This window comes from Contarinia nasturtii, unplaced genomic scaffold, assembly GCF_009176525.2.
Source record: "Contarinia nasturtii isolate CC-2019 unplaced genomic scaffold, AAFC_CNas_1.1 Cnas_scaffold_533, whole genome shotgun sequence".
In the NCBI taxonomy this organism is placed as follows: domain Eukaryota; kingdom Metazoa; phylum Arthropoda; class Insecta; order Diptera; family Cecidomyiidae; genus Contarinia; species Contarinia nasturtii.
In genome coordinates, this window is record NW_022197885.1 from 585,150 (window position 1) to 602,097 (window position 16,948).

The 16,948-nt window shown below is 33.7% G+C and overlaps 2 protein-coding genes across 7 annotated transcripts; both read left to right on the forward strand.

The window, feature by feature from the left end:
- The first annotated feature begins 1,045 nt into the window (after positions 1 to 1,045).
- Positions 1,046 to 12,007, forward strand: LOC116339553 (transmembrane protein 198). 6 transcript variants are annotated; one of them, XM_031765500.1, is made up of 8 exons: positions 1,046 to 1,147; positions 7,676 to 8,191; positions 8,342 to 8,423; positions 8,498 to 8,632; positions 8,707 to 8,855; positions 8,954 to 9,118; positions 9,286 to 9,558; positions 9,647 to 12,007. In XM_031765500.1, exons 2-8 carry the CDS (start codon positions 8,099 to 8,101, stop codon positions 9,818 to 9,820), a joined length of 1,071 nt encoding a protein of 356 aa, XP_031621360.1. In that variant the 5' UTR covers positions 1,046 to 1,147; positions 7,676 to 8,098; the 3' UTR covers positions 9,821 to 12,007. The 6 variants fall into 6 exon arrangements, with proteins under 6 accessions (XP_031621360.1, XP_031621358.1, XP_031621362.1 ...); XM_031765498.1 differs by having other exon boundaries at positions 1,048 to 1,381; XM_031765502.1 differs by lacking the exon at positions 1,046 to 1,147 and adding an exon at positions 1,511 to 1,528.
- A 923-nt stretch (positions 12,008 to 12,930) lies between these two features.
- LOC116339401 (c-Myc-binding protein homolog) lies at positions 12,931 to 16,428 on the forward strand. Its single transcript, XM_031765252.1, has 2 exons — positions 12,931 to 13,361; positions 13,645 to 16,428. Exons 1-2 carry the CDS (start codon positions 13,350 to 13,352, stop codon positions 14,362 to 14,364), a joined length of 732 nt encoding a protein of 243 aa, XP_031621112.1. The 5' UTR covers positions 12,931 to 13,349; the 3' UTR covers positions 14,365 to 16,428.
- Positions 16,429 to 16,948: the final 520 nt, after the last annotated feature.

The window sequence follows — 16,948 nt, forward strand, 5'->3', positions numbered from 1 at the left end:
TCGTTTGTAATCCGAATTGTTGTTGCTATTGCCGTTTGATGAGAGAATATACTGACAAGATGTGATGCAAAACTGAAATGTGAATATAATATGCACCGTAATAATTGTGCGTTGAACCATTCCATTATCGCAACTAGTGCATTGCATATCCATCCGTTTTTTTTTTTTCATTATCAAGTGAATAGTTTCACCTTTTGTTTTGATAATCAGCACTTTCCATTTTTCATCTGCTCGACATTCATAACATGTTGTGTGTACTTCGAAAATGATGTGCCACAATTAAATATAATACACACTTGTTATCTTATCCAAATTATCATACAATCAACACATAAAAAAGAAGAAAAAAATCGCTTAGCATGTATTTTTGACCAAAATATCGTACGGCAATGGTATTTGCGACGCATGATTAGTAACATCATGAATTTTGAAAAAATTCCCAGAAACCTGCCATGTTTAATAAATAAAATGTTTATTTAGAAAATAGACAACAAGCGGTATTTTGCATTCGTTGAAACGAAGAAATTAAAAACACGTTGTATCTATTGAACCCCATTGCCATGGTAAAACATACGCAATAATGTGCTTCAATTATATTGAACATACACCGAAGAAAAAAACACAAGCGAACGAAGAAATGAAACAATCGTTGAAATACAAACACATAATAAAATGAACAGTATGTCGAATTGCTTTGATGGGAAGTAAATGTTATTTGCGTGTGCAATACACGTACCGACAGCAGTTAACGTTAGACGAGAGCGCGTTTTGTTCGAATATATTCACATGCTCCATACAACCATACTGTCACCGATTCGAAACCGACACACAAACATACACGGTTCGATTCGAAACCGACACACAAACATGCACGGTTCGTGTGCGGACCAAGTCCACACACATCCGATGCGGGGAATAGCTGTAAGCGCGTCGTTGAACTATCGTGCCGTACTCTGACGATTAACATTGTATGAACGAAACGGGCAACGAAAAATATAGGGAACAAAATAAATGTGGTTGGTGTGTGCATGTTCTCTGGCTATATTTATTTGAAACAGTAGCCTCAGTGCAGCTGAAAACACTGTTTCGTTCGCATCGCTATATTGTGTAACGGGATTGAGACAACGCACACATTTCGTCTAGTTTAGTTAGTTCATGTGGATTTTTTTCTTCTTCTTCTTCGGCTTATTAATAAAATGATGTTGCAATAATCAAAAAGAAAATAATTTAAGAGAAAAACGAGAACATTTACTAGTTTTGATTTTGAACAAACACACACAGTATCTCTGGAATATTATTTACACGAAGTTATTTTCGGCGATTGATTTTTGTGTAGTAATATATATATATATTTTTTGGTGGTTATTTTGAGTGGAAAAAAGTTAGTAATATTTTTATATGCACTTGTGAACTTAGCAAAAAAAAATCTTTAAAAACGAGAAAAAAAGAGTCTTGATTTAAATTCGGTGGTGTTATTGTCTGGTGATGTTGTGGCATAGCGTTTGATTCTCCATATCTAGGGGAAATTGTAAGCTATACTCTTGGAATAAATGGTTTCCGAAGGAACGGTTCATGCGTGCACAGTTAGAATTGCTAATCAAATTTGCTTCTTTTTGGATTTAATATCCGGCGATATTTTTATGGAATTATATCAATATACAGCTATGTCAAAGCCAATGTAGAGAAAAAAAAAACAAGCACAGACAGACAATGAGACGGTATTCAGTGGTATTCAATAGCGCATGGATCATAAATAGCATACAAGATGTTTTCTTTCTATTACATTTTATTGTTATTTAATTCTTCTATTTAAATTGTGTTTTGTTTAGCATTTCTTCTTTCTAACGCCCATTCCAATTCAAAACCTATTAACTAAGCACTAAATACATGACAAAAACTCAATGGCATATTTGTATATGAATTTCACTGCATTCATCGGATGGAATACCGATTCATGCATGAAAATATGTTTCGCATTGAAAACGATCTGCTCTCGAAATTTAATGGATTTAGTCTTTCATTTCGATTGTGTTATTTACAAAAAAAATGTTTTTGCAATGACGTAACATTTTATTTGTGTTTTACAGATGTGTAAATTATTTATTAGCGATGATAACGTGATGAAAACATCAACGACAATGTTAAACGCTTCAATTGTGGCATTAGTGTTTAATAATAGCAATACAACGGATTCGATGACCTAACGAAATGGCAAAAAAAAATAGAGAATGAAATAAACGTGCAACACGGAGACACGCTAGATAGATAGAGAACGAAGAGAGGGTTGTCAAAACCTGTATGTAACACAGTGTTTCTATAGCACATGGGCACGCTATGCGTCCTTTATATCTTGAAAACTTGTACATCTGTAAACACACTGCAATATAGCTCCGAAAAATGAACCAAGAACGAAAAGCTTGACTCCGAAAAAGTGTGCGAAGGACTTTTCCATCAAACCAGTTCGCTACCCTAAAACCGAAACATGTTTTTTTTTTCGGTGTATACCTTCGGCTTGGTGTTCGTGTGGAAATTGCGCGCATTGCCGCCAATGTCGTTCTCCTGTTTCTTCTGCTGCTTTTCCACTGCCGATACACCATACAATATGTATATGCATTAGTGTTTATGGTATTCTTTCTCTTTTGCATCATCGACATATACCAAATTCCGTGCGATAGACGATTCTTCAGTGGCGCTCATGTTCCATGTGTTATTTGCATAAGTATATGTGTTGTATGTTAGCTATTTGGCTACCGCGCGCAACATAGTGACACCGCCTTATTCCCATCTACAACACGCATACATACACATTGTAAGAAATTCTATCGTCATCGCCAACATCAACGTTGCTTCTGTTGCTACTGCCACTGCTGTTGGTGTTAATATTGTTCTTCCACTAAACAGTTTGAAAAAAGGAAGAAAAGAAGTAAAAATTTCAGTTCAATTCCCTTTTTTCCATCCAAAATAATAAAAATAAATTGTAAGTTTGCAATGTGATTTAAAGTGTAAAATAGAATCAAAACCACACACACACACACCAATTTTATTGGAACGTATCAAATAAATTGAATGTGTCATTCCAAACGTATCATCCATCTATCGCATATAATTTTAAATCTGTTTTGTGGTTTTTGTGTTTAATGTGCACTAATTTCAACATTATTTGATTTGTTTTTCACACCGAGAAATAAACCAAAGAATTTGCTGGGATGTTGAAGAACAAAGAGGTTTATTTTTCATTTAATTAAAGATGTAAGTGAATTTATAGTCCATGTCGTGGGAGAAAGAATGAATGAGACATTATCAAGAATTCGACGAGGAAGCGAAAAATGCGAACGTACGGTGTTTCATTTTAGTTTTCGTTTTTCTGTTTCATATATTTGATCAAAATAGTTCAATTGTCATGAGAAAATAGTGAATCGTGTGTTTGTTTGTGAAACGAAAGGAAATTGATTGCTTTTCTTTCTTTTCGCGAGCAACAGTGACGGACAAAGACAATAAACGATTAATTACGCATTTACAAGCTTGTATGAGATAACGACCAGCTCAAATGAAAGCACTAAAAGAAAGCAAAAATTGAGTGTAAAGACGCGGGCGCGTCGCTAACACGAACGCGACAAGCAACATCATTAACACAATTTCAATTCGCATTTTTTTTGTTTTTTTCTTTCGGTTGTTCATGTGTGTGTGCGTCGAAAAAAGCCACTTGCTATTTAGATCTGTGTGTGCTAATTGCATCGAATGTTTCGCGCAATTTTCTCGATATAGAAGAAAAAGCAAAATGGAATTGAGAAGTGTCTTTTCACTAGTTTATTTTTCGGTCGCTCGTGCCTATCTTTCACTGCACGTCAATGGTTTGCACGCAGCTAGATTCTGTGAGATCTTCTCATTTCATCAGACATTTTTTTTCGCTACTTCTTCTTCTCCATTTCATTTTCTGTGTCAGCCATTCGTCCATTATTGTTGTTGAACGAATTCCATCCGCATTTTCCAATGCGATGATGATGTGAATGAGACCAGAGGCCTGCTCAAACTAGTCGTCTATTGTTATCAAAATAACACATAGACAAAAAGAAATAAAAATAAAACGTAATCTAGGAAACCATTGGTTTAATATTAAAAACGAACATGGTTTTCATATCTGATTTTATGTAAATATCGAGGGTAATATTATTTGATATATTATACTGCTGATAAAAAAAAAAAAAAAACAATATTTTCCATCGACACAAAAAATGAAAGTCTTTATATAAAAAAAATAGTTCATATGAAAATGGCTTTCGTTTACATATTCTTGGTCCACCCGTCATATAATAACATGGCTGAATAGTGTTGAAAAATAAAACTGCGTTTCAGATTTGGAACCCTGTACGCTGTCCGTTTGCAACCGCATTCATTTTAAATTCATTGTTAATATAGAGCGAAGTTTTTGATTGAACTGAACAAATGAAAAATATTGTAAAACAAGAGAACCGACGAACAAAATGCGAATGAAAAAAAAAATCCGTTATTAGATTCGGTCACGGGAAAGTTAATTGAACGACTAACAAGCATAAAACATCAATTTCGCGTACACCACAACTCATTCACACTGATATTATTATGTAGATGTTTTGGAATGAGAAACAATATCCATGACAATATCACACTCTCCAGCGAAGACTAGCAAAATTTGATTCAAAGTATGAAGCGCGCGATGCACATATTTCATTCGCAATTGTTTCATGTGTGGGTGTTTCATCGCATTGTCACTTAGTCGAATATATATACACAATTGGAACATATATTGCGATCGTTGAAAATGAGTTGAAATACGTGTGTCACTGAAGCATAACATTACGCTAAATAATCAAATTGAAGTAGGCATACAATTTGCTCGTCGGTTTAATATATTCAATTTTTATTATATTTATGTGTGGTTGTACTTTGTGTCAATTTTCGTCGTATTGACAGACAAACACGATCGCATTGGAACCAATCCCAATCTGCTCGAAATGATCATAATTTTCATAACGATGAAATAAATTTTGAGTTGAGGTTTCTCTGATTTGATGCAGAAACAATGGGAACGACCAACCATTATTATCCACGCATAAGTGGTTTATCGACCGATTGTTATGATGCTACATTTCGCTTTGAATCAGAGCAAAGAATAAATACGACGAGATGTATAGATATTAAACGCGCATACAATTTGACTTTACGCCTTAAGTACTATAATCACTTGCAACATCGATGTTTTTCATCGTAATTTTTCTTTCCATCGTTTCGAAGTATACTTCAACTAAGTAGCCGATTATAATTCTTCGAATACACGAAAAAACATCGAATTCGATAGCCTACTGCGCTTTATGCTTCTGATGAGCTGAAACCACTGCCCCAGTTAAACGAGAGTTCGCGTAATATTTTTATTGTAGCATTTTTCTCGCACACATTACGATTTACTTTATTTCCATCCATGTTTTTGAGGTTTGTTTGTCTTTGAGTCGCACTCTTTCTTTCTCTTTCTCTTTCGCTCTTGTTTTTCTATGAGAACGCGTGTGTCTGCGATTCCATTTAAGTTAACAAGCAACTCGCTCATGGATGAAAAAAGCATCATGTCTCTTTATGTACTTTATAGGCATATTTTGGTTTGAAATTACCCGGCACATGCCGTACATGTATGAAAATGGATGTTTCTCCATCTCGCTCGTTTCATTCTCGAACCATGATTTTTTTTTTCTCTATTTGTTTGGGTTTTTTATAGTCAAAACCGTTGCTGCGATTAAATTAAGTGTGAATTATTGTTTATGTATGTGCATAGAAGTGATGTGACATCTGTGTATTAATTAAGGTCAAACTATAGATAGCGAAAATGAAAGAGAGCGCTACCGTTTTGGTGACCAATGGCGCAGTAATAAATTGATATTTAGCTCTTCAGAATAATTTTGGTCCATTGGTCAGTTTTTGTTGCTCAATTTTTCGCTCCATATGTCCTTTTTAATCCATTCAAATAACTTAATCTCTCGACCGAGATTTGAGTCTCGAATAATAGTCTACGGAGATGATAAAAAGAGTGTTGGAATTTTGCTCGATGATTGAGTGTAATGCGATTCGATAAATACCAACACAACCTCTACACTGAATATACTTAAGCGGACTTATTCATGTAAGCTGTGATGTCAACATTGTGCCCCTATCATTCATTTCAATTGACTTCATCTATTATTTTATTGATCAAAATAAAGCGCTGCGTATCGTCATTTTATCAAATGAAAGAAGAAGCCATATTGATGTATTAAAGTGCACAGAGGTTATTTTTAGCGTTCAACGTCCAACGCAAAATAAACAAACACACCAAATTGTTTATTATTTGCGTTAAATCGATCAATTTTGGTTGGTTTTATCAACGATGCAAAAGCCGAAATGTTCAAAGTTGACAAATTTCCGCCGAAATATCATGAAGGCACGCTCTTAGAATCGCATGGAATGAACAAGTTTCCAATTATGTAACAAATGTTCATAGTTCGTTCTTTTGATCTTTGACATATTAGAGAAAGTGGAAAAAAAAGTTTGTTGAATGTTTCAATGCTTATTTTATAAAAAAGATGTACTCAGATGCTCCACATATGTCGATATCGACGTCTATTTACATCTCCACTCAATCCGGAAGGCACAAATTCAACTTAAAGGAAACCATTCGTAATGGGAGCATGAGAAAATAAAACTGAAATCAATACCATTTGCACAATGCGGAGGAAAAAACGAGTGAACAAACAAATGCCAAACGAAAAACGCCACAGAACACATGTAGAACAATGGAACGATTTTATAAACGAGTGCCAAAAGACTATCGTATATGCCATTGTTTTGTTGTCTCCACGCTCAAGAGTATTATGTCTAAATGACGGTGAACATGAGAGAGATAGAGAGTAATGGTTGGCCGAGTTCATATTTTATGGTGTATACGGGCCCTTTTTAAAAATTGCATTTTCCCATTTTAAGTCAACTGTTTCAAAAGCTTTCTCCCGACACAGTGCACCGTTTCTCAATGAAAGTGTTCTCGACGAAAGAACGAATGAACAAACGAGAAAAAAAAAGAAAAGCAGTCGTGATTCCATTTGTGCGATTAATGCATATAGTGAATATGAAAAGTTGAATGAGTAAAAAGGGAGAAAAATATAATGCGAATTTAGGTTAAAACGCTATGATAAAAGCCAAAGCAAGCATGCATCAAAGTAGGCAATGGAAACAAATCCATCCACAATAAATATAAAACCTCGGGGTGAGGAAAGAAATGAGTGAGCGAGCAAAAAGACCGAAAAAATAGAGCAATTGTCAAATACTTGAATATTCAAATGAATATACCTTTGAGTGTTCACAATTGTAGGCGTCGTCGTCGTTGTTATTATTTTCTGTCAATTTTCTGTTCCAACAGTATTATGACATCACATCACCGCACATCACAAAACTTGTTCAGTTTTCAATGTGATTGCTATTCAATGATGAGGGAGTAAAACTTTTCCACGTGAAATCGAATTTGTGGCATTCTTATATGAAAATACTCATGTCATATTCATGCCGATAACCTTTTTGGTTTCACTTTTGCATACAATCGAGTCGATGACCATTTGATGAAAATTTAATGAGCATGATTTTACAATACATTTCTTACATGTTCTTTTGTTTTTCATTTCAGAACTGCCATTAACCCAAACACACACATACTGCCGCCAAAGATGTAGGAAGCCATATTTTTTTTGTATGCACCCATATACAAATCGTAGTTCTACATTTGGAAAATTATTTACACAAATCTGTGAAATTTACTGAGGAATTCAACGAAATCATCTAGATTTTTATCGTTAAAGTGCTTCACATATATATAATGCAAAGCGATTGCATATTGTCAAAACGACAAAATACACTAGTAAATCACGTAATCGATAAAACTCTGCTTGCCAACGAATAAATTCGTTCGTTTCGACATTGCAATCAGCAAGCGCGTTCCAGTTGAAGAAAGAAAAAGGGAAACACCACTGACAATCGAACACAAAATTGCTGTTCAGTTATTTTTTCGTTTCACTTCATTTTGTTTGCGAGTTCAAATAAATCTATTCGAATGCATTTCCAGCAACATGAAGAAAATCGTGCCAAATATGTGATGTCCGAACCAAAAATAGGTCAAACTATTGTTTGGCCTTTTATGATACAGGTTGGTATTTTCATTTTCATTTTTTCCACATTTTCTCTTCCATCTGTGTCTTTGTTTTTATTACTGAGTCATGAAGCATCACCAGACCATTGTCGTCACCAAGTACTATTAATCTTTATCATTTTCTATTTCTATACCACAATTGAATAGAATGCAATGAATAATCCGTCATGCACATCGACTCCGCCCGAAACGATTTTAAGTTTATTATGGACAACGGTGGCTGTTTTCGGTGAGTATTTTTTTTTTAATCACAATTACCAACCAGTTGAAAGTTAATGAGATCATTTCGTTTTCAACTCCAAGGTATTGTCTTTGCAATATTGGGTTATCGTTGTTTACGTGCGGTTGGATTTTTAAGTGGATTGGCTGCTGGCACCGGATGCGTTTTATGGCTAAAACATCTGCAAATTGAATTGGTTGGCAGTCAAGCTGATTCGGGTAAGTGAACTCGATAGACAACGATATTTTGATGATTGAAATTGAAATGTGCACTACCTTTTTATATGACGCAGCATTGGCCATGGTATCTGGCCTTCTAGGTGCCGTACTTGGGTCCACGCATCCGATCGCCTCTGTGTTGGTTTCTGCCACAGCCGGTGCCATCACAAGTGGATCAGTCATTGTATTCTGTATTGCAACTCTACCGAATCACGAGTTTGGCGTAAGTTTTCTATTAATAAAAAAAAACCAATTTAAAAGAAATTTTTATATTCATTGCATGCAAACTAATTTGCGTACATTGGTATTTTACATTTTTAGCTACGAGAAATTGAAGTTGCGGTTGGTGGCGGAGCAATAATATTCGCTGTAACAACTCTGTTGTGCGATAAATTTATTACAATTGTTTCATCGAGCATCGTAGGAACTACCATGATTATGTCTGCCATAGACTTCTTTATGCACGGCTCCGACACGATTGAATGGGTATATTTCCAATTATTTTTAAATCGGAAAAACAATTATACTACTTGTGAAAAAAAGAAGTAGATAATAATCGAATCGATTACATAGTAGTTTGATTAATTAGATGGAAATTGTTGGTTTATTAATGGATTTTTTTTGTTTTTCTTCACCTAAATTTCTATTTACAGATTGTGGGCATGAAATTTGATCCGCCACCACCACCATGTTGGGGCGGTCTCTTGATTTGTATTTATCCTGGCGTAATTGTATTTAGCGTATTGGTTCAGTGCTTCATCACAGCGTGGCGTGTTGATCACAAACATGCTCGTGCTCGATCACGACGACGACACACGCATCATCGAGCAACAAGTCGACCGCGCGAAACACGCGAAGAAGCTAGACAACGCAAATATCGGTACTTGTATCAAGTACGAACAGCTCGCGGCGACATTATTTCACAGGTTCGATACGTTCATATTCATAATATTCAAGCGAAAAAAGTTTGAAATAATTAAGGAAAATGTGTGTATGTTTGCTTTTTATTCGCAGAATTATGTATCGGCACTACAAAAACGCGTTCAGCCCGGATATCAGCCACCATCTGAGCACTCAACCAAAACCAATTCACATGAACGAAACACACTCAATAGCGATCGCACACATTTTACGAACATACCAGCCGATTCAGACATTGACAAAATGGATTTTGGCGATCGTGGATGATTTTGGTGATACAATTACTATTAGGCGTTACGTTTTTTCATGATTTTTTTTTTTTTGCTTTCATTAATTAGATATAGTTTTATCAGTTTTCGTTCAACCAAAAGAGAAAAAAGCAACAGCAACAACATTAATTATTTTATATTCGTGCATTCCATTATTATTATTATTATCATCATTTTTCATATATGACACATGCATATGAGTTTTAAGTAGTTTAAGTTTCGTCTCTTATTTAATTTCGATTATAATGTGTATCTTCATTTCCGACTAGAGGTAGAATGATCGTTTATAGAATTGTCCGTAAGATAAGGCCAGTTTTCGTATGTTTGAGTCGATACGCTAGCGAATGGTAAATGGGGATGCCAAATGTTAAAGAAAAGTGTATAATGGATTTTCCCTTTTTAAAATTGAGAAAAATTTAACTAAAAAAGTTTTCAAATTAAACCAAAATGAAAATTTGTTAATTCCGAATCAGTTAGTTGTTTTGGTTTGGAAAATTGAGAAAAAAAAGAAAGAAAAACCATTTTTTACTACAAAATTATTCACATTCAAAAATTTAAATGTAAACATTTTAATCAATTTTTACCTAAAAAATAATTCGATGTCATTTTATACGTTATATATTTGGAATAATTGGAATTGCGACATTTTTTGCATTGTCAGTAAATGAGAAGGGAAATGTATTTAGAAATTTGTGAAAGAAAAACACCGCAGTTGCCGTGAATTTCGTACATTGATCAAAAACAAAACATTTTTTTATAAACATATATTTTAATATGGGAAAACAATTTGTCAGGAGAGATAGGTTTTCATGAATGCAATCAACGTAAACAACTATGTATCTTAAAACAAATGTCAAAATACAGAAATGAAACATGTAAAGTGAACATTGAATCACCAACAACAACAAAAAAAGAACCGTTAAATAAAAGTTAGTTATTAAGAGGTAGCCGATGATAATAAAACCGAAATTGAATGAATGTTTGTACATATTTTTGCACAAAAAGAAAATATCACGATAATTCTGATGATGAAGCTCATCAGATGAGCATAGCTATGTACGGTGGAACTTGACATAATGAGTTTAAAATGGATTTAAAAAATGATTAAAACTTGTTCGGTGATTTTTAGATTTAATTTTTTTGACTATAATCGTAATTTTAGTAGATGCGGATGGGAGGTGGTAAATAGATGCAGATCAAAGTAGTATTGTTCGAGAACTTTATTTTACATTGTTTTCTATTTCGAATTGTAAATGTTTAATCATTTAACGTGTATCATTTTGACCAGCGAAACGGAAATGCTCAAAACATGTGAAGAAGTAGATTGAGTTCAAATTTGGTTGTGTTGGTCCAAAACAATTGAAGAAGAGACAAAAAAAACAGAAGAAAAGAAGAGAAAAAGAGTTTTACATTTCAACAGAAAAGAAAAGAAAATTCATTGAAATATATATAGTATATGTATATCGTTCTCAACGACACTCCATTTTATGATATATTTAAAGCTAACGAACAAAGTTTAAAAATGCAATTATACAACAAATTAAAAACTATTAACTTAAATGTACACATTATGAAGACAACAAAAAATCAAATCATTGTAGCCGTATCATTTCGAAAATCCGTTCTCCATGACTGTTTACAATTTCAAATAACGTACATATACATATTAAATGACATACACACAAAATTTACCAAAAAAAAAATGAAACACACACGTTTAGCATCATCCTAGATTGTAGTCAGCTTACCCGTTCGATTTCAAGTCATCATATACATGTTATATCCAAAGAAATGAAGAAATAAGTCAAAGAAACAGTCTCTCCAAATGTGTATTTTTGATATTTATTGCAAACGATGGCCAGCCGAAATGAAGTTCATATCATGTTGTTTCTTGTTTCGATAAAATTGCAAAAGGGTTTCCAAAGACTACAAAAAACAACTTATGAAAAAAAAGATGAACCAGAAGAAAACACACATTTTACATACAATATAAAAACTCAATCAGGAGCTCAATCAAATTTCGCATTGGATTAATTTATGTGATAGATCTATGAAGCTTGCCCATCTGTGGATTTAAAGAAATAGTCAACCAAAAAAAAAACACTTTTAAAGGGTTTCATATTTATTCGGCTAAACAAAAAAAAAATGTTCTAAAATGCGACGAGTAACAAAGTTGCTCGTCAATTCAAAATGCTTTTACAAATAAAATCAAAACGCAATTCAAAATTCGCGATGTAAATGAACGAGAGAAGATCAGAGTTAAGAGAAAAACGGGGAGAATTTGTGTTGGAAACCAAATCCAGGTCAAACCTGGCGCATTGGGGGACAAACAAAACAATATATATTTTTAATATGAGACAGACAGGAATGAAGAGGAAAAAAACACACACACACAATAAAAGTTAATTAAATATTCAAACAACAATAAATTATGGTACATAAATAATTCGATGAATAAACAAAAATCAACATCCTTAAAACTAAACCAAATGCGTTTTAATCTGTCATTTATTTTTTTGTGTTTGACCATTTCTGAATCAGACAATTCAAAATCATTGTTTGGTCTTCGATAGCTTGGTTGTTGCATTCAAACGGTGTTTTGTGTCATGAAAAGAGCAGAAAAAACACCGCACTTTCTTATTTACATTATTGTCTTTTGATGTTCTTATGCAAAAAGAGACACACTTGATCCAAATTCGATTTGGGTGAAGTGGTACGACAGAGACAAATACAGAACATTGTGTGTTTGTGTGTGTAGCAGAACGCGTGCGCATAAATATCTATGTGTATTAGTCCAGATGGTGCACATTTTGGATACGAATTTATTATCAAAACGTTTCGTTTGCCACATTGACAAGCACATTGAAGTAAACCATTGCAGAGGGTGACTCGCATGTATCCATTGAATTTAGTGTGTTAGAGAGGTAAACAGACAAGCGGTTCGTTCATTCGTGTATATTTTCAATGCAGTTGTGATTGTGTGTGTTTTTTCGAAGGTATTGGATTTCTTTTCCTTCTTTGTCTTTCGCACCAAAATGAATATATCTCTCCATCCATGGACTTATCGCAACAAGACTTTGCATCGGATTCTTGTCACGTTCAAATGAAATATTACACACAGTTCTCGTTCTAACTTCAACGCTGCCAGCAGCATAGAATCGAATAAATTGTTTCGCTCGGCGGCCAACACCATAAGCGACGTGTGAAAAAGCCAAAAAATAGAGCTATATTTAACGCTTTAAATTGTGAACAAAACAAATAAAAAAAGTGAACGAAAAAGAAAACAGAGAAGTTCTGATTAAAGTAGTGAATTATTGATTTTTAGTGCATCAACCATACACAATTTTGTTTGTATCATTGTGTAAATCGAAACCTAAACAAACTTCGACGAATCGAGAGCTGCTTCGAGGAAAAAATTTTTATTGGTGCCATTTAACTGTCTAACTGTGTGTTTCGACTCATTGGATTTCTCACTTGCTCACTCACATTCTGTCTCTCTGTTCGAAATCAAGTGAAACACCGACAAAATGTCATTCCGAGTAAGTAATTCTAAGTTATTGATTTTTACGACGATTCAACTCGACCGTACATTTTCAGTCTCACATTTCACGTATTTGACTCTTTTTTTCGTTTCGTGTATGCATACAATTTTGTACAGAAATTGCGTTTTGTACACCATTTTTTTTTATTGTAATCCATATGTGTCACTGTTCCATTTTGGGCAGAAAGTGCGAAACTCAGCACTTGAGCATAGTATATAGAGTTCCCCTCTTTTTGTTGAATGCCAAATTATATGTGTGTTTGTTGTTTTTATTTGAATAGGAAATTGATGCGAAACGCGACCAATTTCGCAAGTACATTGAAAGCAAGGGTGTCATTGACAGCATCACCAAAGTGCTCATCAAATTGCTTGAAACGCCAGAAAAACCCGAACATCCAATGGATTTTATTCGTGCAAATTTGGGCGCCACACAGGCCGAAGAACGACGCATCGAAAGTCTTGAACAAGAAGTCATTGGCTATAAAAAAGAAGTGTCCGATTTGAAATCACTACTTGATGAAAAAAAATCACAACTTGAAGCGGTTAATGCCAAATTAAGCGAATATGAAAAGAAAACGACGGATGACCAAGAAAATAAGGACACAAAGAACGACGAAAACATTGCGTCAAATGAATCGGTTCAGGTTAACGATACGAAGGCTGAAACAAATGAAACGAAACAAAAGAATGCAATCGTTGCTGGTGGGGCTGAAGTTACGGCAAGCAAAGACAATGAATCGGAAACGGCCGCAACACCAAATTCAACCGCAACCACTGTTGACAGTACTAAGGCATCGAATGATAGTGAGACGGCCGATGTTGCCAAGTCAAATACGGACACCGCACAGACCGATGACGAAAAAACTCCTACAGCGGCCACAATAGATGAAGCTGACAAAACTAAAAAAGCCGAAAACGCCGCAACCGGAGCTACAGCTGCTGTCGCTGCCGTCGCTGCTGCTGCTGCCACCGGCGATGCCGTAACCGAAAAAGAAAAGTAAATTTATTAATTGTAATTTGCAAAACCATAAACCATATGTGGCTATCTTATAATAATGAACAAGACAAGAAAAAAAATAGATAAAAAAACATGACAAACATCAAATCATTCAAACTGTTTTCAGATAAACTAGGACACTTAATATTTAAAGTTAAATTGTTGAAAAAAATGAATATTTTTGAATGAGCATTTGCCCTGTTAATGATGAATTTAATGGCATACACATAAACGCAACCATAAATGAAAAAAAAAATAATAAGCAACTGAATTTGGCCACATCATTTTTTGTTGTTGATTTTCACACGATTACTAGAGAGTTTAATTATACCAGCAACACTACTGAAAACTACTTTTTGTCTATAGAATAAGCTGTCCGACTTTCAAGCACAATTTTTGACGATTATAATAATGTTTTTTTTTCCTTTTGAAAAAGTTTCAAAAATGACAAGAAAAAAATTAACTTTTGACAAATAATTTCAACAGATTGATTTACATTTTTTTTTTGTATTACACTCAATGCAGCGAGTGACAAATTTGATCAATCCATTGTTAAGATATAATAACAGAACTATTTTGTTAATGATTTTGAAAGAAAAATAACAAATTTTGCGAAAAGAATCTTTTTCTGGAAGAAATAAAAAAAAATGTTTCTAAATATTTCAAAACATTAAAAAAAAAAACAAGCAAATAATTATTACGTCCTAATGAACACGTCCTGAATAATAATAATAATAATATTAATAACATTGAAATCATTTATCTCTATTTATTATTAGTAAAATGACCATGAGTATTTACAATCCATGCATTGAAAACACAGTTTAAAGCCACAGTTGTACAGATCAAATGAACAAAATTTCGAATGTTTTTCTCAGGTATCATTTTTTCTCTGTGTTTTTTTCTCCATACAATTCAAATATTCACTGGCACTTTGGTAACAATTACAGATCAATCTCTATCTAGTCCTAAAAGCCAATTTTGTTTAAACACATATCATTATTAATTATGCACTTAAGAACAATACACACATATGCACACGTTCACACATACATATTTTTAAATGGAAGTGGCTTACGCAAATACAGATGGAGACAGACACTTGATTCAAACACTCAAACCAAATTGATGTTTTGACTATCGTTCAACGAAATCTCGATTAGGCTATGAAATGTCACACTTAACCGCATTGAGAAAAGTGGTTGAGTAGTAAAGTGGTTTTTTTCTGTTTACAGAGTGTATACTTTGTTTGGTGTAGAATCTCTTTGATTGTAATTGTAAAAGTCATATTTAATATTTTCATATTTTAAGCGATATTTTGTGGTCAATCATCAAATCAATTTGAATCAAACTTCAATTTTCAAGTATACATCCAAGATCAACAAGAGTTGATAAGAGTTCAAAAATGAAAGAGAGAGAGAGAGATAATCGTAAGAATGTTCTAAAGAAGACGAAAAAATGGATAAGTAAGAGCTCTTGATGGATGCCGAGATGGTTCCATTTAAAATATATAATTATTTGATTTTCATTGAGTTAGCTTATCGTTCACAAAAGTAATTGACATACAAAAATCAAATACCAAGGAAGCCATATTCTTTCAAGGGTAATTCATACATTTTCTATCACTTGTGCCTTCAATCATCATTTTACATGTGACATCTTTTCAAGTGCACACCAAACACATACACACACTCTTTCTCCCGCTCATACACTTACACTTTATTGTCACAATTTGTGAATATTTAATTTGTTCACGCATTTTCTCAACAAAACAGGATTTAAAGCAAATTTACCACAGCATTTTGAAAATTGGATCGAAGCGAAAGAATAAAAACGTGTATACAAAACTTAGCAATCTAGATTATACGTCGAGCCAAACCAATCATTTAAAACGGAGGTGAGAAAAAAAAACACAAATCTCGGTGATCGACGTTCATTTTTTTTTCATCGTGCAATGTAGAAGGCCGTATGTGTGTTAGTCGAAATTAAGATAAAAGTCAAAAATTATATCAATTATTTATAAATTATACAGATTTCAAAACGAAATTAATAAATAATTTTCGCCAAAGATTCAAGTCAATGAACTTTTAATTACTTTCAAAAAATGCCGCTATTGTTTTGTTTATTTGTTATATTTTATTAGTAGCAGACGACATAAAGCAGATAAAACATCAACATTATGAACTATTATGGAAAAACAAAACCAAATCCTGACGTAAAATCGCTAAAACCCAGATTGTAATCTATATTAGATATTTCGCGAATTGCACAAATAAAAAAAATGATGTCCGATTATAGTCGTTTGGTGGATATTTCGATAAGAACAAGTCCGATTACGTGACCGATTCGACCAGTGTTAGTAAGATACTAGATCATCCCGAAGTGCTTGTAAAATACATGCATATCGAATGATGGCAACAATGCTTATGAAATATCGATGTTGATTAAAATGGGCCACACTTGAATTTAAGCATGTGATATTGTCGAATCAATCTGAGTGTCTGTGTATGCTGATGAAAATGACGAAGAAGCACTCATCATTGAGTTGAATACAAATGTGCGCGTTGAGTAAAACAATTAAATTTCAT